This window comes from Drosophila miranda, assembly GCF_003369915.1.
Source record: "Drosophila miranda strain MSH22 chromosome Y unlocalized genomic scaffold, D.miranda_PacBio2.1 Contig_Y1_pilon, whole genome shotgun sequence".
Classification (NCBI taxonomy): domain Eukaryota; kingdom Metazoa; phylum Arthropoda; class Insecta; order Diptera; family Drosophilidae; genus Drosophila; species Drosophila miranda.
In genome coordinates, this window is record NW_022881603.1 from 35,725,869 (window position 1) to 35,748,292 (window position 22,424).

At 46.0% G+C, this 22,424-nt stretch overlaps 2 protein-coding genes across 2 annotated transcripts in view; both read right to left on the minus strand.

Moving 5' to 3' along the window:
* Positions 1–6,234: 6,234 nt before the first annotated feature.
* The window catches only part of LOC117190119, a 35,497-nt gene continuing 19,307 nt past the window's right edge, over positions 6,235–22,424 (minus strand). Inside the window, exons 2-4 of the mRNA XM_033395206.1 lie at positions 8,299–8,514; positions 7,862–8,166; positions 6,235–7,785 (exon numbers count right to left, since the gene is read on the minus strand). Of these exons, the coding sequence (XP_033251097.1) occupies positions 7,422–7,785; positions 7,862–8,166; positions 8,299–8,514 (885 nt within the window). The 3' untranslated portion in view covers positions 6,235–7,421. The remainder of the gene's footprint in view (positions 7,786–7,861; positions 8,167–8,298; positions 8,515–22,424) is intronic.
* On the minus strand, positions 10,031–18,094 carry LOC117190118. Its single transcript, XM_033395205.1, has 2 exons — positions 17,963–18,094; positions 10,031–12,413 (listed from the first exon to the last, which is right to left on the minus strand). Exons 1-2 carry the CDS (start codon positions 18,068–18,070, stop codon positions 10,398–10,400), a joined length of 2,124 nt encoding a protein of 707 aa, XP_033251096.1. The 5' UTR covers positions 18,071–18,094; the 3' UTR covers positions 10,031–10,397.

Below are 22,424 nucleotides of genomic sequence, written 5' to 3' on the forward strand. Positions count from 1 at the left end.
ATAACTGAGTTGAGCTTACAATGCCAAAATATAGCGTATACGGCATGTATGCGGCGGCTAAAGTAATTGCCAATCTGTCAACGCAGTGCGGACATCCAGTAGCTCTGACGGATATGGGCACGTGATCATTTCCAGAGACACGTCATGCAGGAATTGCGAGTGATTCGCGTACCTCGCTCATTGATTGTTCGCTATCCCGCGGTGAGTCCTTGGAAACCGCACATTCTTCGCCTAAAAGCAGGCAGCACTCTGTGCATATTTTAGCTGACTGACCGACCGCATCGCATCAGCGAATGTCGGTTGCCATTTTGCACATTCGCCTGCTGGTTCGCCCTTCAGGCAATAATTTCCGCCTCCATTTCCCCTTTCGGGTGGCCGCCACATAATTTATGTGCCTCGGTCCGCTAATTGTGCATTGGGCCGTGGCGCGAACAACTTTTCGCATATGCAGCGAGAACCGATATCAATTTAAATGCATAGACCCCACCCGACCAGACGGTGGAACAAATTGAAATTTATGCGTCGCGTCAGCCAGGTGGGTCGCCGAGGAAGTGGTGATGGTTGGCCTGCCGAAAGCCCCTTCATCATCGACCTTCTTTCTGCCATTGTCCTCGTCTGCAGTCTTCAGTCTGGCAGCCATTGGGCAGTTAGATTAATTAACTCACATGTCGTCGCGGCATGAGGAACAACATCAGCCGGAACATCAGCAGCAGGAAGTGCCTCCAAAAAGGTCACACTCAACGCATGTGGCAATGATTAATTGTCCTGCCGCAAGGTCTCGGTCTGGGCCTGGTCCTGATCCGCTGCAGGTTCAACCTTTGATATTCGAAATGGATTTGGTTTGTTGCACTTTAAATACCCTTGCAGACGGTAGGAGTATTATGAATTGACCAAATGTTTCTGACGCCCAGAAGAAACCGTTAACAGACTTGTCCTCCTGTTTTCCTGTTTCATATGCAAGCTTGTCCCTCAGCTCAAAAACCATCCGAATGGAACTTCTTTCCAAAATAGGTAAACTATTTTGTCTGATTTGATGTCGGGGCCATACATATATGGTTCAAAAATGTCTGTACTTTCAATCAGTAGCACAAATACTCGTACTTTCACATTTTACTCAATGCAAGATCACCAAATAAATAATCCATATACAAATTAAATGTCCTTTTTTTAAATAGAAAAGTATTGAAATGAAATAGAGTTCACTTCGATAGAAACAACGAATATAAAAACGTGTAATTTAAATGCGAAATATATTTATTTGAATTTCAAAGTGTAACTGAAAACTTTTTATTTACAATTTCCACTCTTGGACAAAATCTTTGGTATGCATTTTTAAATGTAAATATATACATACATATATATTTATTTATATATATATATTGTAATTTCCCACAGGAGTGGAAGGCGAAAGGCAGCGATCGGTAACTCCGGCATTCAAGGCTCTCAAATGTTAGATACCCGCCATTCGATTCTCTCTTCTTCCTGCTGGTCGCTGGTCGCTGCTTGCTTTTTTTTTGGACTTGTCAGAGCGGCACGCGAGGATTCAGTCGGCATGGCATCCGAATGTGTAAATGCCAAATATTTGCTTCTGCTCCTGCTCTTGCCCCCTGCTCTGTTCTGGCATTTGCCATTCTAAATGAACAGCAACGGAAAAAAGAGAAAACGAGGGGGAACGTTGTGAGTTGCTGCGGACACCGCAACTCTACAGTTATACCCGATACTAATTCAGTATGGCTTTCCTCCGGCAGACGCTGCTAATATTAAACGACACGACAAAGAGTGCGTGCGAGAGAGACAGAAAATCAGTCTGAGCGTGACGTCGGGCGCTGCGTAGCCAGTGCAAATTGATTTGTTCCTTTTGGCTATAAAAATTATCTGATCTGGTCCAGATTCAGCAATCTGATAGATATGGTCGTTATCTATGATTCTGCGTTTTTAGTTTTCTCGAATGTGCAATATTGTGGATGCCCCAGATTTTCGTCCTTTGCGGGGGCGGAATGGGGTGTGGCGAAATTTGGACACGAAACGGTCAAGGTCCGATATCACAGGAGTGTGGATACCAAATTTGGCTGCTCTGGCTCTTATAGGTTCTGAGATCCTTGAACTCATATTTTGCAATTGGCAAAGCCGACCATGAAACCTGTGTGTTAGAGAGAGACAGAGCGAGAAAGAATGAAATTGTTTTCTTGATTCTGGCTATAATAATTATACGATCTGGCATCTTACATTCTAAAACAAATAGTCATCCTCTACGATTCTGCGTTTTTGGTTTTATCGTATCTTTAAAAATGTGGATGCCACAGATTTTCGTCCTTTGTGGGGGCGGAAGTGGGCGGGGCGAAGTTTTGAAATATTTTTGTAGCAGTGACATATCACAGAAGTATGGATCCAAAACATCGTTGCTCTAGCTCTTATTGTCTTTGAGCACTAGGCGCTGAAGGGGACGGACAGACGGACGGACGGACAGACGGACAGACGGACAGACAGACAGGGCTCAATCGACTCGGCTATTGATGCTGATCAAGAATATATATACTTTATGGGGTCGGAAACGATTCCTTCTGGACGTTACACACATCCACTTTTACCACAAATCTAATATACCCCAATACTCATTTTGAGTATCGGGTATAAAAATCGGAATTTCAATATGGGAGAACATGCTGGAAAAACTGCAAACATTTTAATTTAATTAAAATATACGGGTCTACTATATGAGCAAGCCCGACAGTTGGTTTTTGCCAAACTTTTGTGTGAACTCGAATGTGTAACATGCAATTAAAATTAATGGTACACGTAATTGATTTGTATTTTGGCAAAGAGTGTGGGCTGCTCTTTTATTTTCGTACATCGAAATGCATTTACGCTTAATTCGCTTACGGCTTAAATGCAGGGGACATGCCAACGGGCCAACACGCCAAATACGGCTCTATAAGGTAGATAAAGCGTAAAAATATACCACCCATAAAGAGTGATAAAATCAAAAGCTTGAATGATGCTTACTTCTCCTGGAAATACTCGTATAATCCAAATAAAGGTTGAATCACACAGCAGATAAAGCGTGAATACCCTATACTATACTCGATTCTCGCCACTATAGCTAATGCTTAAACAAGCAGATCATTGCGCAGTCGAGGGTCCGCTCATACTGGGGGCACTCTGTCGGCGGGTCCACGCTGCTGATGTTGCTTGCCTTGAGGCACCCCGCAAGGCACGAACTTGTCTCCAGCTTGCCCACGGAGGCGGATACGGAAACCTCTTTCTTCGACGGGGCCACGGAGGCCTCTCCCTTCGAAGTGGGCGCCAGCATCAGCATCAGAGTCGCCAGCAATTGCATTAGGATAAGCAAAACGGATAATTTCATATTTGTGTATGCCAAAGTTGGTTAAATTTTCATTACTGACTTGCTGACAGGTGGCTCATTGCTATGGGGCTCCGGGGCATTCACTTCCATTTCCATCAGTACAGTGCATACCCGTGCATATGTATGTATTTATGGACACATGGTCATATGTTTGTGAGCTCAGATTTGCCCTAATGACTTCCGAGGAAAGCCAAACACCCAAATGAGGCAGTCTGAGCAGCAGTTTGCTGCTGGCCGTGGATCTGGTTGCACAATTATGAACCGCCTGCCGCCACACAGACCCCTACTTATCCACCCACACACACTCCCACACACGCCACGGGGCGCATTAGTAATGCCCATTGCGGCATCTATTAGAGAACTCCTTGTTTATGTTTACTACGAAAGCCACACTGAGAAAAGCAAACAGCCAGAGGCGGCTGCTGCTGTTGCTGCTGGTAGTCACCGCACCCCCCACCACGCTCTTAGCTACCCACCAAAAAAACCCCCCACCGTTCTCTGCCCGTGACATTTATTTCGGGGAAATACGAGCATGTATGTGTGTGTGTGTGTGTGTGGGGGTGGGTAAAGAAAAGGCAAGCAGCAGAAATTGTAGAAAATTATGCCCTCGCTTGAGCGGCAGGCGACTCGTTATCCGGGCAAATCCTCACTCAATATGTTGTTTACTCAGGCACGCCCACGCGGTGCCATGCTCAGACATCCTCCCGGCTTTCTTTCCAGCGGAACATTTGACATTTGACCCTCAAAAGGTGCGACAACAAGCGTGCAACATCGTCTGACGATGCCGATGACGATGAGTGTACAATAATTGTGATTGCAGGTGGAATAAAGAGTTGAAAACGGCTTTGATTTGAGACAAAAAATATCGCAACGAACATTCGATCGAGAGCCAACCAAATCCAGGAACTCGTGGGGAGTTCCCAACCAAATTAGTGTTTGTAGCCGAGATTTCTTTGGCCCCCTTCACATTAATATACAAATGGAACTTCAAAAGAAAAGGAAATTCAGGACAAATTAAGGCCAAGGCGCGGGGTGTGGGCTGTGGCAGTCTGAGACAGCCACGCCCATCGACCGTACATATACGAGCACGGAAAATGCGAAATGCGACCGCACCCCAAAACCAGGCAAAGAAAGGCAAGAGTTTGGTTCCATTTTTATACCCGATACTCAAAATGAGTATTGGGGTATATTAGATGTGTGTAACGTCCAGAAGGAATCGTTTCCGACCCCATAAAGTATATAAATTCTTGATCAGCATCAATAGCCGAGTCGATTGAGCCCTGTCTGTCTGTCCGTCTGTCCGTCTGTCCGTCCGTCCGTCTGTCCGTCCCCTTCAGCGCCTAGTGCTCAAAGACAATAAGAGCTAGAGCAACGATGTTTTGGATCCATACTTCTGTGATATGTCACTGCTACAAAAATATTTCAAAACTTCGCCCCGCCCACTTCCGCCCCCACAAAGGACGAAAATCTGTGGCATCCACATTTTTAAAGATACGATAAAACCAAAAACGCAGAATCGTAGAGGATGACTATTTGTTTTAGAATGTAAGATCTCAACCAGATCGTATAATTATTATAGCCAGAATCAAGAAAACAATTTCATTCTTTCTCGCTCTGTCTCTCTCTAACACACAGGTTTCATGGTCGGTTTTGCCAATTGCAAAATATGAGTTCAAGGATCTCAGAACCTATAAGAGCCAGAGCAACCAAATTTGGTATCCACACTCCTGTGATATCGGACCTTGACCGTTTCGTGTCCAAATTTCGCCACACCCCCTTCCGCCCCCGCAAAGGACGAACATCTGGGGCATCCACAAATCTCAGAGACTATTAAGGCTAGAGTAACCAAATTTGGTATCCGCACTTCTGTTAGATCTCACTATAAAACGTATATCTCAGAATTTCGCCACACCCCCTTCCGCCCCCACAAAGGACGAAAATCTGTTGCATCCACAATATTGCACATTTGAGAAAACTAAAAACGCAGAATCATAGATAATGACCATATCTATCAGATTGCTGAATCTGGACCAGATCAGATAATTTTTATAGGCAAAAGGAACAAATCAATTTGCACTGGCTTCGCAGCGCCCGACGTCACGCTCAGACTGATTTTCTGTCTCTCTCGCACGCACTCTTTGTCGTGTCGTTTAATATTAGCTGCGTCTGCCGGAGGAGAGCCATACTGACTTAGTATCGGGTATAACTGTAGAGTTGCGGTGTCCGCAGCAACTCACAACGTTCCCCCTCGTTAATATTTTTTATGTGCTTTCAAATGCTTGCTTGTGCAATTCACTAAAAAAAAAAAATCTGAAAATTGAAAACACATCAAAGGAAAAGAGATCTTTGAAATGGGAAAAAGATTTTATTCGAATGAGAAGTACTGGTATTAAGTGTACAAAGGTCACATTTAACAAATGTAATTCATTTGGCTCAAGCCACGCCCACTGCTCACTGCTGAGGGCGCAAATTGTTGCTGTCGGCACGAATTTGGGTCATTGGGGAAGGAGCTTTTAACTGTGTTAGTAGGGCATCTATCCATCCTGCGGCACGGACCCCCGTGGTGCAACACACGTCACAGCACAGCCTTGTGACGTCACAAACGAACGCACACCAACCCAAGCCGACTCCAAGTCCGAATCCAAGCTAAAACAATTAACTGTATGCAGTATCGTAACTCTCTCTTCACGACCTGCTCTGCGTTGCTCTACTCTGTTCTGCTCGCTCTTTTACCAGCGAAAGAGCAATGCAGCGCAACGCAACGCAACGGAACGGAACACCCATACGCCCTGTTGCACACGGTGGGCATAGAACTCTATGTTGCGCATACGCGCTGATGTGGTGTCTAGTTAGCTTTTGGTTCACTCAACTCTCGTTAATTATTTATTTTTATTTATTTATTCGTTCATTACTCGTCTCGTTTATATAGTTTACATCTGAATTCGTTTCACTTTGCTAAAGTTAATAATTGTTTCGTTTCCATTTGGATTTCCCTTATTGCTTATTCGAATTGTAGACTTGTAGTTTTCGTGGTTGGGTTTAGTAGTATTTGATGTTCTTTATGTTTTTTGTTGTGCAATTGTATGTCGCGTTTATTGTTTATTGTTTAATTTGCTAATGTTAATGTTTGTCGTTGCTTAAATTCATTCGGCAATAGAACCAGGGGGGGGGTCTCTTTGGGCTTGGGGTGCTTCTCTCCATCCATCCAGACATGCATCCATCTCGACCCGGGCCCACAAAAATCTATTACGAGTATTACACATAAATACAGTCAGTCTCAATTGGCCTTTAACGAATGACATTCACAATGGCATCGGTGTAAAAACAATTTTTGATGTGCGTCTCCTTTGCATAACTTGATTAAATACAGTTAACTACCAACAAAATCTCCAAAGAAGGCAAAAAACAAAACCAACAATTTCCATCCCGGAATCAACGCATTTCGAACGCGACACTCTTCTCTGGGCTTACTCTTGTACTCGTACCAATATTTCTCTAGACTTGTGGTTCTATCTCATTGTAATATATAATCTTCTACTTCTTTGGGTTTGATTATTGAATATGCATCTACATTTGCATCTGCATCTGCCCTAATCTGATTTTCTATGATTCTTATGTCCACACTGATACTGATACTTACTGATAACGATTTTGACTCTGATCTGACTCTGATTGTTAAAAGACTCTTCATAACTAGTGTAGCTTATGTGCCTTGAAGTCTGGCATCTCCTCCTGCATATATGTTTGTTTGTATGTATTTAATACTAGTACGTGTATTTCGTCGTTAACATTCATTTACTCTTAGATCCTATGAAGCTTTCTCTGTGATTTCTAGATTGATTTTGTCTTCGTTTCGTTTCAATTGCCTTGCAGATGCCACAGCGCCGAATTACAATCTACAAATGTATATTATATGTTAACCCAATGTTTCAGGACTGATGTCTCCATAAGCGCTCCTTAATTTTCTTGATCTCCTCCGCTGATTCTCATGTCCGTTTAGTTCTTAGGCCTAAACCTCGAGCGGCAGACTTGACCTGAGGCCGCCCAGCATGGGCAGTCAGATGTCTCCACCGGCATTCCCGTTCGCATTGGCATTGGCATTGGCATTAGCCTCGTTGGCCGCCGCCTCCACCGAGGAGAGCGAACCGTTGCCCGTGGCCATGCAGGTGCTGCTGGCCTCGGCAACAGTAATGGTGATCGTCGTGTTCTGATTGTCGCACTGCACCACCTCGATGGTGCGGGTGTTGCTGGCCGATGTGGCCGTCACGTGTCCGCTCTCCGCCTCGTTCAGCTGGCGCCCGATCTCGCGGTCGATGGCCTCGGCATCTTCCGGATAGCGTTCCGAGCAGAAGATGGCTCCGGCCTTGAGCAGCTTCAGCAAATTCAGACGATCCTCGGCATTGCGCTTGGCGCACAGCGGTCTGGCGAAAATAGTGACAAAGATTGGACTTGGCTATAAATCTGAACATATTGTGGGAACAATTGTGTTGTACCGACCTGCCCGCGTCCTTTAGCTGCTCCATAAACTCTTTTCCGGTGATGTCCACCAATGAATTGGGATCCATGTTGGACAACGAGTCCAGATCCGCATCGTTCATCACGGACACGTTGCAGAGATTGTTCTGCAGCTGTCCGACCAGCTGCCGGATGCGTGCCGCCGACTCCGAGTGGTTGGCATCGGTGGTGTCGCCTCCGTCACAGCTTCCACCGACTCCTCCTCCTACTCCTCCTGAAGAGATGTCGCCGTTGCCAGTCACGGTCTCGCCGCCATGCGCCGTCGTTATGGTCACGTAGTGCGTGGGCTGTAACCGGGAAAACAAACAAACAAGGCAAGGACATTATTACGCATCTCTTCTTCCGTCACAAAACTCAATTTGTGGACATTTTCAGGGCGCAACAAATGTAGTTATAAATTATCCAATTAGGACACTCACATCGATCCAGTGCTCGCCGGGGAAGACAGCCACCAGCTCTGTGTTCTCGCCGAGCGTGCGAAAGTACTCCTCATCGTCGATTTCGGTGCCATCCGAGTCCAGGTGGATGGTGGGCACGTGGTCACCATTGCCGAACTTCTCCGCCACCTTGTCCCGTATCTCCTCCAGGCTGGCGCCGCACACGGCCTTCTTAATGTTTCGCGTTACGTCCTTGACCTGGCCGCCACAAGGCAGTAAACAAACAGTAAACAGGAGAAGGCCGAAACGAAAGGGAAAAGGAAAAGGGAATAATTGCATGTTTTTACAGTTACATATGGCCATTATGAATAATACAGATGCCAGCAAAAGGAACAGATGTTTCTCGACATTCGAACAGGCCAATGAAATATTTAAGCGGGTCCAAGAAACGGGACAGCACCCAAAGCACACAACAGAGACAAAAACAGAAAAGACAGGATACAGAAAAAGAGCGGAATGAAGCGGGGTAATAAAATATCTCAACTGTCAAGCCGATTACTAGAAAGTACTTTTCAATCGGCGGCACTTTCAGTTAATTGCTTTTCCCTCACAAAGGAAGGTACTCCCCAGCGAGGGGAGGCTGAGGGACCCTTTTTCCTCTCCAATTACTATCAATAATCGTAAATTACTCCCATCAGTCGCAAACACATGATAATCTCCGCGAGAAGGACTACTCTCCCTCCTGGTAGAGCTGGGTAGAACAGGAATAAATAAGCATGATATGACGCAAACGCTAATTGAGACTCGTGGCAGAAAGTTCTGTATAGAAAGAACTATGATATTCGTCAGTTTAAGCGGAAATTCAGAGCTTAGCTTTAGTTTCGAACGGTATATAGGGGAGGAAGGATGGGGGATGGGGGTTTGTTTGCGTGCTCCTGCTGCTGCGGAGCATCATCTCGAACCCAGTTTGACTTGCACTTCTCTTGGGCTGCGGCACAAATATTTACCCGTTTATGCTGCACCTCCTCTTGTGCCTCCTTGGAGCTCTGCCACTACTTTCTTTATGTGACAAGTTATGCCTGTCAGCAGTTTTGCGTTGCATGCCTCATGCCTCATGCTTCATGCTGTATGCTGTATGCTTAGGCGCTGGTGGAGACGGAGACGGTGGGGGAGGGGGAGACGGCGGGCAAATGCCATGGGCGAGTGCGCGGCGCAAGGACAACATGCCTCCACCAGGCTCCATTAAACTTGCATGCACCTTAAATGGTGCCTCAGCGCTAAGGTTAAAAGGAACATAAATTAGACCTGGCCAACAGATCTGAGGCAGCGTGCATTCCGAAATTTATTGTCCCAAAAACGTTGAGGAGCGTGCAAGACCTCCTCTGAGTCGTTCATACATATATATTAGAGCAATCGCGTTGCCCAATCAAATTTTTTATTTCAGCTAACATTTACCCGTTTCCCGGCCCTCCGCCATTGAATTCCCGCTTCAAGCGAGCCAACTTTTTCGCATCGCCAGTGTCAAATATTAATCACATCATACTTTGTGTTCGCGAATAATATGCTCGACGGATTGGATTTTAGTGGACTGTATTTATTTTGTTCTTGTCCAGTTCGATGTCTATTTGGTACTGAGAAAATGCCGTCGCAGCGGCGGTAAGAATATGTGTGTATACAAATTTTCGTCTCTTCCATTCTCATCTTGTTCTCCTTTGCCGATGGTTCTTCGCTTAGCGATGGACTTGTTATACGTTCCTCAACATCCCGGCCCCCCTGAAACAAAGTTTCGGAACGGGGCAATACCGCGATTTTAGTAATTGGTCGGGTTAATTCTCCAGATGCGGTCTTAAGCTTGACAGCTCGAACCAGTTCGTCCTTTCCTGGATAGGCTTCTATAACTCTTGCGATGTGCCATGAAGCCGGTGGGCTGTTGGACTCCTTAACAAGCACAACGTCTCCGATCGAGATATTAGGGTTAGACGTGGTCCACTTTGGACGCTGTTGAAGAGTGGTCAGGTACTCCTGATGCCATTGTTTCCAGAAGCCTTGGTACATGGACTGGATACTCTGCCAGTACCCCAATCGACCCACAGTAATGTGACCCAAGTCAGCCTCCGGTATAGTGGTGAATGGTCGTCCAATTAAGAAGTGAGCCGGCGATAAATAGTTGACCTCAGTATCCGGTGTGATACAGGACGTGAGTTGACCACTGCGCTGACTTGCGCAAGTAGGGTACGCATCTGCTCAAATGTAAGCATTAAGGTTCCGACGACTCGTCGAAGGTGCAGTTTAACAGATCGAACTGCCGATTCCCATTTTCCACCCCAATGAGGTGAGCCAGGCGGAATGAATACCCATTGTATGCCGTCATCCGCCAGGGTATGAGTAACCAGGTCGGTGTGTTGCTGTGACGCCAGTAGGGTTTGCATTTCATCAAGTGAGCGTTTCGCGCCGATGAAATTTGTGCCGTTGTCACTGTAGATTTTGGCACACTTGCCACGTAGAGATATGAAGCGCCGCAGTGCAGCCAGGAACGTTTCAGTGGTGAGATCCGTGGCAAGTTCCAAATGTATTGCCGATGTGACCAGGCAAACGAATAGGCATATATAGCCCTTGCTTATACGTGGTTTGCGAACCTTGCCATCCTTGAGAAGGATTGGCCCAGCATAGTCGCAACCGGTGTTGACAAATGGCAGTGCTTGTGTGATACGAATGCTGGGTAGATCAGCCATTCGTTGCTGTGATGTATGCTGTCTTTGTCGAAAGCATGCCAAACATTCGTGCGTGATTTTGCGTACGAGGTTACGTGCGCCAAATATCCAGAACCTTTGCCGAACAATTACGAAGAGTGCAGAGACACCAGGGTGGAGGTTGACCCGGTGCTCGTGTTCCAAGATCAGTTTCGTGATGCGATGAGTCTTTGGCAGCAAAACTGGATGTTTCGCCTCTTCTAGCAATTGAGAGTGATGCAATCGTCCGCCGACCCTGAGTAGATTGTCTTTGTCAATGATTGGTGACAGTTTCACAAGCTGCGATCGGCTCCGTAATGGCTTCTTGGCAAGTAGCAATTGGTAGTCATATTGAAAGCAGGTTTGCGCGTAACGCAAACACAGAATCCGTGCAGTCCGTATCTCATGAAATGTTAGAGATTGGGAGCTCCTGTCCCGAGATGGATGTTTTGTGCGTTGGATGAAGCGAAGGACATAGCCAATAGTGTGCACCAGCTTCCGCCAGGAGGAGACTCGGGCTATTAGTTCTTCCAGCGGATTATCCAATTGTGATTCGGCCAATGTAGACAAACAATTGGTTTTGACTTCGTTTTGTATGCCAGTTTCTGAAAGAGTAACGTAAAACTTTGAGTTGTTCAACTTTACCAAGAATTGATCGTTGTCACGTAGCCATGAAGGACCAGTCCACCACAGCCGAAAGTCGATGAGATCGGCAGCCATGAGGCCTCTGGACGCACAGTCAGCTGGGTTTGTTTTGGAGTCCACATGACGCCAAGCATGGCATGGAATGGAATCCAGAATTTCCGAGGTTCGATTCCCAACAAACGTCTTCAGCTGGGCTGGTGCATATGATAACCACGATAATACAATTGTAGAGTCGCACCATGCAAATACAGTTGTATCTTTGTGTCGTAATCCAGCCTTAATTGATCGTATGAGTTGGCTCAGAAGAAGTGCTCCGCAAAGCTCCAGGCGTGGCAAGGATTGCTGCTTGAGTGGAGCCACCCTTGTCTTTGCAGCCACTAAAGATACGGACACAGAGCCGTCGTCGTGTATTACTCTGCTGTAAACTACAGCCGCGTATGCCTTGATAGAAGCATCGGAGAATCCGTGCAACTCGATGTTGTCTGCGTAGTTGACAACCAAACGTGGTAGTTGAAACTGCTGCAATGTGTCGAGGTCAGCGCGCCACTTCAGCCAATTGTCCGCCAGTTTTGTTGGAAGTGGATCATCCCAATCCAGATTGAGTAACCATAGTCGCTGAAAAAGAATCTTGAACTGAACCACGACGGGTGCCAAGAGTCCAAGTGGGTCGAATATCCGTGAAACATCGGACAAGACTTGTCTTTTTGTGCAGTTAGGATTTGCAGATAGACCCACATTGTATGTTAGCGTGTCCTTTCCAGGATGCCAGTAGAGTCCCAGAACCTTTACTGGTGACCATTGAGTTGGTTGTGTGTAGGCGTCGGTATCCTCCTCTGCTATGCCTTTGGTATTGGATACCCATTTCCCGAGCTCTAGCTTGGCGCAGGACATTAGTTGTATAAGTTCGTTCCGGTTCCGCAGTAGCTCATCCTCACTGTTTGATCCGCTAAGAACATCGTCAACGTAGAAATCTTCCAGTAGGATTTTTGCAGCATTCGGAAATTCATGATGATGATCCGAAGCCAGTTGTTGCAACACCCGAACCGCTAGGAATGGCGCACATGAAGTTCCGTAGGTGACGGTACATAGTTGAAAGTGCTTGATTGGATCGGTTGGATCTTCCCTCCAAACGATTCTCTGAAAATCTCGATGCTTATTGCAGACCCATATTTGGCGGAACATTTTCACAATATCCGCTGAGAATACGAATTTGTACATTCTGAAGCGCAGGCACACAGCAAACAGATCGCGTTGAATGATCGGCCCTGTAAAGAGAGTGTCGTTCAAAGTCTTACCATTGGCGTCGCGGAATGACCCGTCGAAAACTACTCGGAGTTTTCGACCCAACACAGGGTGGTGGTGTGGCATGTAGAAATGTTGCCCAGAGGTGATTTCTTCCGTTGGCAGTTGTCGCATGTGTCCCAAAGTCTGATATTCTTGCATGAAATGTATGTATTGGATTCGTAGCTGCTCATTCTGTTGCAAGCGACGTTCAACCATTTCGAAACGCTGTAGAGCTCCTTGTAGAGTATCTCCAAATTCCGGGTGTGTGGTGTGGAATGGAAGCTCCACGATATACTTCCCATTTGCATCGCGAGTGTGTGTGGTGAGAAAGTGTTTCTCGACCTGTTCATCTTCGGGTTCAAGTTTGGTCGTGCAGTCGACGTTCTCCAGCTCCCAAAACTTCTGGAGCGAAGCATCTATATCCAATGTTGTTGTTAGTGAAATTGCGTTGCTTGCTTGGGGTGTCATGAGTGCCGTAATAACCCATCCAAAAATTGATGAAATGGCGATAAGATTGCCCTTGCTGTCATACATCTTCCTTCCTGTAAATGTAGACCATACGTGTTCGCTACCCAATAGTATGTCAATTGGTGCGTTTGTGCAGAAGTGTGTGTCAGCCAATTGAAGATCACTAAACACATCGAGTGCCGATGCATCAATGTTTTGCCTTCCCATTGATGAAGTGATTCTGCCAAGTACATGGGCGTTTACAGTCAAATAATCCTCAGAAATTCGGGACTTGATGTGAAGTGTGCTGAATCCCCTTGTGGTGTCGGCTTTTACTGAAGATATTCCCGAAACAAGGATGCGTGATTGTGAACGTGCCAATCCAAGAGCGTGAATTCAACGTTCCGATATATACGAGAGTTCTGAGCCAGTATCCAATAAGAGGCGACATGTTATGTAGTCCCCATTTGCGTTTTTAACATAAACCATGGTCGTGGGTAATGTGCTTCTGTTCAATCCTTTTGCTTGAGTAGATTGTGCAGTGCCTTGCGCACATACAATCGATGGTGTGCCCTCTGCTTGGGCAATGTGACTTGAAGTCACCGAAGTGTTATAATGCGCGTTTGAATTGCTCTGATTATCCCCTTTTGTTTGCGCAAAGATCCCGATAATACCCGATGTAGTATCTGGTAAATGGAGTAGTGAATGGTGATGACCTTTGCATTGTTTACATGTGTATTTTGATTTACACTTGTTGCTCAAATGACCAGGCTTCAAACAGTTATAGCATAGATTTTTATCTTTTACAAAAGAGCGCCTTTGCAAACCTGTCATTTCCAAAAATTGTGGACAGCCATACAGAATGTGTTGTGTCGAATGGCATTTGGTGCAGTTGCTGTATTCAACTGCCACCATCGAGTGTGTGATTCTTTTTGATTTGTCCCCGTGAGTTACTGTTTTCCCTTCAGACGCAGGCTCCCCTTTGCTTAGTTCCAATTCCTCGCAACGAGCATCCAAGAACTTGAAGAAGTCGTCGAGAGTGGGTGAGTCTTTATTCAAACTGCGTTCAATCCACCTGCGCCTCGTGTCGGCATCAAGTTTTTCCAGTGCTAGATATATAATCCAACAGTCGCGTCCCGTTTGATTTACGGCGTCCAGACCACGTACAATTTCGTTTGCACCGTCGGACACTTTACGCAAAATCGCCGCATCAATTTTAGTAGTTGTGGGCAACCTCATAAATTGTTCCAAAAACGAGTTTACGATATGCCTCGGCCGATTGTACCTTTCCTTGAGACGCTCCCATGCAGTGTTGTAAGCAGTGTCCGTGATCGCCAAAAGTCGTACCAAGTTGGCAGCCTCATCGATGAGTAGTGTTTTCAAATGAAGAAACTTCTGTGTGTTCGTCAAATGCTGCTTGCTATGAATTGTACTTTCATAGATATCCTGAAATTCTGGCCACTCTGTGTAGCTGCCAGCGAACCGTTTGATTTGAATTTTTGGCAATTCGCTCTGTATTGGTGTGACCGCACCAACTGCAGAATTCGAATTTACCGCGCCTCTAAACTCGACGCTCTCGCTCTCTCCAGCAGCACGCATAGACATGTTCGTCGTGTTCTGGCTTGCAGCTAACTGTTCAAATAGCTGTTGTTGCTGTTGTAGCAGGCTGAGTACTGCGTCGTTGTTTAGATGAAGCTCTCTGCTGCCATCCCCTTTGATCGTTGCAGTTGTAGTTGGTTGTACTAACCCCTTTTTCTCCAAAATCATTGCATGTGCCAATAGATACTTTTCCTCGTAGAGTGCATTGTCTTCCTCTGGATCCCCATACCCATCCACGTGTTCGAGAAGGGCTATGGAATCTCCAAGTTGTGAGAACTCTTTCCAAGCCGATTGGAGCAGTTCCATTCGTGAGGTGACCTGCGCCGTTGTAGTTGGTTCCTCCCGTTCAGCCCAAGCCAATGCACTTGTGATAATGGCCTTGAGTCTGCCACGGGCTTTTACCAATGCCTTTAATTGTTCCATTGTAAACAATTTTCAATGAACACCAAAGCACACAAAACTGTTCAAGAATCCGTCTCGAAGGACCAAAGAATGTTCGCGAATAATATGCTCGACGGATTTGATTTTAGTGGACTGTATTTATTTTGTTCTTGTCCAGTTCGATGTCTATTTGGTACTGAGAAAATGCCGTCGCAGCGGCGGTAAGAATATGTGTGTATACAAATTTTCGTCTCTTCCATTCTCATCTTGTTCTCCTTTGCCGATGGTTCTTCGCTTAGCGATGGACTTGTTATACGTTCCTCAACACTTTGACTGAAAAACTTTTCCACATTGAAAACTTTCCCGAATGCAGCAGATACATATGTATGTATGTATGTATTTCAAAGATGTGGGGAGCTCTTCTAGAAGCGAAAATATAATTGAGTTGTTTGTTCTGAAATGAAACTTGTGAAAAGTTGAGATTTTCTCTTTCGTGCTACTTAATTAAAATTTTTGGCAGCACAAATGTATTATATGGTATTCGCCGAATTTTCAACTAAACTAATGGAAACGAAGGGGAACGTTGTGAGTTGCTGCGGACACCGCAACTCTACAGTTATACCCGATACTAAGTCAGTTAAGAAGTGAGCCGGCGATAAATAGTTGACCTCAGTATCCGGTGTGATACAGGACGTGAGTTGACCACTGCGCTGACTTGCGCAAGTAGGGTACGCATCTGCTCAAATGTAAGCATTAAGGTTCCGACGACTCGTCGAAGGTGCAGTTTAACAGATCGAACTGCCGATTCCCATTTTCCACCCCAATGAGGTGAGCCAGGCGGAATGAATACCCATTGTATGCCGTCATCCGCCAGGGTATGAGTAACCAGGTCGGTGTGTTGCTGTGACGCCAGTAGGGTTTGCATTTCATCAAGTGAGCGTTTCGCGCCGATGAAATTTGTGCCGTTGTCACTGTAGATTTTGGCACACTTGCCACGTAGAGATATGAAGCGCCGCAGTGCAGCCAGGAACGTTTCAGTGGTGAGATCCGTGGCAAGTTCCAAATGTATTGCCGATGTGACCAGGCAAACGAATAGGCATATATAGCCCTTGCTTATACGTGGTTTGCGAACCTTGCCATCCTTGAGAAGGATTGGCCCAGCATAGTCGCAACCGGTGTTGACAAATGGCAGTGCTTGTGTGATACGAATGCTGGGTAGATCAGCCATTCGTTGCTGTGATGTATGCTGTCTTTGTCGAAAGCATGCCAAACATTCGTGCGTGATTTTGCGTACGAGGTTACGTGCGCCAAATATCCAGAACCTTTGCCGAACAATTACGAAGAGTGCAGAGACACCAGGGTGGAGGTTGACCCGGTGCTCGTGTTCCAAGATCAGTTTCGTGATGCGATGAGTCTTTGGCAGCAAAACTGGATGTTTCGCCTCTTCTAGCAATTGAGAGTGATGCAATCGTCCGCCGACCCTGAGTAGATTGTCTTTGTCAATGATTGGTGACAGTTTCACAAGCTGCGATCGGCTCCGTAATGGCTTCTTGGCAAGTAGCAATTGGTAGTCATATTGAAAGCAGGTTTGCGCGTAACGCAAACACAGAATCCGTGCAGTCCGTATCTCATGAAATGTTAGAGATTGGGAGCTCCTGTCCCGAGATGGATGTTTTGTGCGTTGGATGAAGCGAAGGACATAGCCAATAGTGTGCACCAGCTTCCGCCAGGAGGAGACTCGGGCTATTAGTTCTTCCAGCGGATTATCCAATTGTGATTCGGCCAATGTAGACAAACAATTGGTTTTGACTTCGTTTTGTATGCCAGTTTCTGAAAGAGTAACGTAAAACTTTGAGTTGTTCAACTTTACCAAGAATTGATCGTTGTCACGTAGCCATGAAGGACCAGTCCACCACAGCCGAAAGTCGATGAGATCGGCAGCCATGAGGCCTCTGGACGCACAGTCAGCTGGGTTTGTTTTGGAGTCCACATGACGCCAAGCATGGCATGGAATGGAATCCAGAATTTCCGAGGTTCGATTCCCAACAAACGTCTTCAGCTGGGCTGGTGCATATGATAACCACGATAATACAATTGTAGAGTCGCACCATGCAAATACAGTTGTATCTTTGTGTCGTAATCCAGCCTTAATTGATCGTATGAGTTGGCTCAGAAGAAGTGCTCCGCAAAGCTCCAGGCGTGGCAAGGATTGCTGCTTGAGTGGAGCCACCCTTGTCTTTGCAGCCACTAAAGATACGGACACAGAGCCGTCGTCGTGTATTACTCTGCTGTAAACTACAGCCGCGTATGCCTTGATAGAAGCATCGGAGAATCCGTGCAACTCGATGTTGTCTGCGTAGTTGACAACCAAACGTGGTAGTTGAAACTGCTGCAATGTGTCGAGGTCAGCGCGCCACTTCAGCCAATTGTCCGCCAGTTTTGTTGGAAGTGGATCATCCCAATCCAGATTGAGTAACCATAGTCGCTGAAAAAGAATCTTGAACTGAACCACGACGGGTGCCAAGAGTCCAAGTGGGTCGAATATCCGTGAAACATCGGACAAGACTTGTCTTTTTGTGCAGTTAGGATTTGCAGATAGACCCACAGTAGAGTCCCAGAACCTTTACTGGTGACCATTGAGTTGGTTGTGTGTAGGCGTCGGTATCCTCCTCTGCTATGCCTTTGGTATTGGATACCCATTTCCCGAGCTCTAGCTTGGCGCAGGACATTAGTTGTATAAGTTCGTTCCGGTTCCGCAGTAGCTCATCCTCACTGTTTGATCCGCTAAGAACATCGTCAACGTAGAAATCTTCCAGTAGGATTTTTGCAGCATTCGGAAATTCATGATGATGATCCGAAGCCAGTTGTTGCAACACCCGAACCGCTAGGAATGGCGCACATGAAGTTCCGTAGGTGACGGTACATAGTTGAAAGTGCTTGATTGGATCGGTTGGATCTTCCCTCCAAACGATTCTCTGAAAATCTCGATGCTTATTGCAGACCCATATTTGGCGCGCAGGCACACAGCAAACAGATCGCGTTGAATGATCGGCCCTGTAAAGAGAGTGTCGTTCAAAGTCTTACCATTGGCGTCGCGGAATGACCCGTCGAAAACTACTCGGAGTTTTCGACCCAACACAGGGTGGTGGTGTGGCATGTAGAAATGTTGCCCAGAGGTGATTTCTTCCGTTGGCAGTTGTCGCATGTGTCCCAAAGTCTGATATTCTCGCATGAAATGTATGTATTGTATTCGTAGCTGCTCATTCTGTTGCAAGCGACGTTCAACCATTTCGAAACGCTGTAGAGCTCCTTGTAGAGTATCTCCAAATTCCGGGTGTGTGGTGTGGAATGGAAGCTCCACGATATACTTCCCATTTGCATCGCGAGTGTGTGTGGTGAGAAAGTGTTTCTCGACCTGTTCATCTTCGGGTTCAAGTTTGGTCGTGCAGTCGACGTTCTCCAGCTCCCAAAACTTCTGGAGCGAAGCATCTATATCCAATGTTGTTGTTAGTGAAATTGCGTTGCTTGCTTGGGGTGTCATGAGTGCCGTAATAACCCATCCAAAAATTGATGAAATGGCGATAAGATTGCCCTTGCTGTCATACATCTTCCTTCCTGTAAATGTAGACCATACGTGTTCGCTACCCAATAGTATGTCAATTGGTGCGTTTGTGCAGAAGTGTGTGTCAGCCAATTGAAGATCACTAAACACATCGAGTGCCGATGCATCAATGTTTTGCCTTCCCATTGATGAAGTGATTCTGCCAAGTACATGGGCGTTTACAGTCAAATAATCCTCAGAAATTCGGGACTTGATGTGAAGTGTGCTGAATCCCCTTGTGGTGTCGGCTTTTACTGAAGATATTCCCGAAACAAGGATGCGTGATTGTGAACGTGCCAATCCAAGAGCGTGAATTCAACGTTCCGATATATACGAGAGTTCTGAGCCAGTATCCAATAAGAGGCGACATGTTATGTAGTCCCCATTTGCGTTTTTAACATAAACCATGGTCGTGGGTAATGTGCTTCTGTTCAATCCTTTTGCTTGAGTAGATTGTGCAGTGCCTTGCGCACATACAATCGATGGTGTGCCCTCTGCTTGGGCAATGTGACTTGAAGTCACCGAAGTGTTATAATGCGCGTTTGAATTGCTCTGATTATCCCCTTTTGTTTGCGCAAAGATCCCGATAATACCCGATGTAGTATCTGGTAAATGGAGTAGTGAATGGTGATGACCTTTGCATTGTTTACATGTGTATTTTGATTTACACTTGTTGCTCAAATGACCAGGCTTCAAACAGTTATAGCATAGATTTTTATCTTTTACAAAAGAGCGCCTTTGCAAACCTGTCATTTCCAAAAATTGTGGACAGCCATACAGAATGTGTTGTGTCGAATGGCATTTGGTGCAGTTGCTGTATTCAACTGCCACCATCGAGTGTGTGATTCTTTTTGATTTGTCCCCGTGAGTTACTGTTTTCCCTTCAGACGCAGGCTCCCCTTTGCTTAGTTCCAATTCCTCGCAACGAGCATCCAAGAACTTGAAGAAGTCGTCGAGAGTGGGTGAGTCTTTATTCAAACTGCGTTCAATCCACCTGCGCCTCGTGTCGGCATCAAGTTTTTCCAGTGCTAGATATATAATCTAACAGTCGCGTCCCGTTTGATTTACGGCGTCCAGACCACGTACAATTTCGTTTGCACCGTCGGACACTTTACGCAAAATCGCCGCATCAATTTTAGTAGTTGTGGGCAACCTCATAAATTGTTCCAAAAACGAGTTTACGATATGCCTCGGCCGATTGTACCTTTCCTTGAGACGCTCCCATGCAGTGTTGTAAGCAGTGTCCGTGATCGCCAAATGTCGTACCAAGTTGGCAGCCTCATCGATGAGTAGTGTTTTCAAATGAAGAAACTTCTGTGTGTTCGTCAAATGCTGCTTGCTATGAATTGTACTTTCATAGATATCCTGAAATTCTGGCCACTCTGTGTAGCTGCCAGCGAACCGTTTGATTTGAATTTTTGGCAATTCGCTCTGTATTGGTGTGACCGCACCAACTGCAGAATTCGAATTTACCGCGCCTCTAAACTCGACGCTCTCGCTCTCTCCAGCAGCACGCATAGACATGTTCGTCGTGTTCTGGCTTGCAGCTAACTGTTCAAATAGCTGTTGTTGCTGTTGTAGCAGGCTGAGTACTGCGTCGTTGTTTAGATGAAGCTCTCTGCTGCCATCCCCTTTGATCGTTGCAGTTGTAGTTGGTTGTACTAACCCCTTTTTCTCCAAAATCATTGCATGTGCCAATAGATACTTTTCCTCGTAGAGTGCATTGTCTTCCTCTGGATCCCCATACCCATCCACGTGTTCGAGAAGGGCTATGGAATCTCCAAGTTGTGAGAACTCTTTCCAAGCCGATTGGAGCAGTTCCATTCGTGAGGTGACCTGCGCCGTTGTAGTTGGTTCCTCCCGTTCAGCCCAAGCCAATGCACTTGTGATAATGGCCTTGAGTCTGCCACGGGCTTTTACCAATGCCTTTAATTGTTCCATTGTAAACAATTTTCAATGAACACCAAAGCACACAAAACTGTTCAAGAATCCGTCTCGAAGGACCAAAGAATGTTCGCGAATAATATGCTCGACGGATTTGATTTTAGTGGACTGTATTTATTTTGTTCTTGTCCAGTTCGATGTCTATTTGGTACTGAGAAAATGCCGTCGCAGCGGCGGTAAGAATATGTGTGTATACAAATTTTCGTCTCTTCCATTCTCATCTTGTTCTCCTTTGCCGATGGTTCTTCGCTTAGCGATGGACTTGTTATACGTTCCTCAACACTTTGACTGAAAAACTTTTCCACATTGAAAACTTTCCCGAATGCAGCAGATACATATGTATGTATGTATGTATTTCAAAGATGTGGGGAGCTCTTCTAGAAGCGAAAATATAATTGAGTTGTTTGTTCTGAAATGAAACTTGTGAAAAGTTGAGATTTTCTCTTTCGTGCTACTTAATTAAAATTTTTGGCAGCACAAATGTATTATATGGTATTCGCCGAATTTTCAACTAAACTAATGGAAACGAAGGGGAACGTTGTGAGTTGCTGCGGACACCGCAACTCTACAGTTATACCCGATACTAAGTCAGTTAAGAAGTGAGCCGGCGATAAATAGTTGACCTCAGTATCCGGTGTGATACAGGACGTGAGTTGACCACTGCGCTGACTTGCGCAAGTAGGGTACGCATCTGCTCAAATGTAAGCATTAAGGTTCCGACGACTCGTCGAAGGTGCAGTTTAACAGATCGAACTGCCGATTCCCATTTTCCACCCCAATGAGGTGAGCCAGGCGGAATGAATACCCATTGTATGCCGTCATCCGCCAGGGTATGAGTAACCAGGTCGGTGTGTTGCTGTGACGCCAGTAGGGTTTGCATTTCATCAAGTGAGCGTTTCGCGCCGATGAAATTTGTGCCGTTGTCACTGTAGATTTTGGCACACTTGCCACGTAGAGATATGAAGCGCCGCAGTGCAGCCAGGAACGTTTCAGTGGTGAGATCCGTGGCAAGTTCCAAATGTATTGCCGATGTGACCAGGCAAACGAATAGGCATATATAGCCCTTGCTTATACGTGGTTTGCGAACCTTGCCATCCTTGAGAAGGATTGGCCCAGCATAGTCGCAACCGGTGTTGACAAATGGCAGTGCTTGTGTGATACGAATGCTGGGTAGATCAGCCATTCGTTGCTGTGATGTATGCTGTCTTTGTCGAAAGCATGCCAAACATTCGTGCGTGATTTTGCGTACGAGGTTACGTGCGCCAAATATCCAGAACCTTTGCCGAACAATTACGAAGAGTGCAGAGACACCAGGGTGGAGGTTGACCCGGTGCTCGTGTTCCAAGATCAGTTTCGTGATGCGATGAGTCTTTGGCAGCAAAACTGGATGTTTCGCCTCTTCTAGCAATTGAGAGTGATGCAATCGTCCGCCGACCCTGAGTAGATTGTCTTTGTCAATGATTGGTGACAGTTTCACAAGCTGCGATCGGCTCCGTAATGGCTTCTTGGCAAGTAGCAATTGGTAGTCATATCGAAAG

Coding starts and splice junctions, on each gene's coding strand:
- LOC117190118 (XM_033395205.1), bottom strand. CDS start 18,070: ATGTCCTGCGCCAAGCTAGAGCTCGGGAAATGGGTATCCAATACCAAA. Junction 12,414..17,962: donor CTCAATGGTCACCAGTAAAG/GTTCTGGGACTC, acceptor TCACCAGTAAAG/GTTCTGGGACTCTACTGGCA.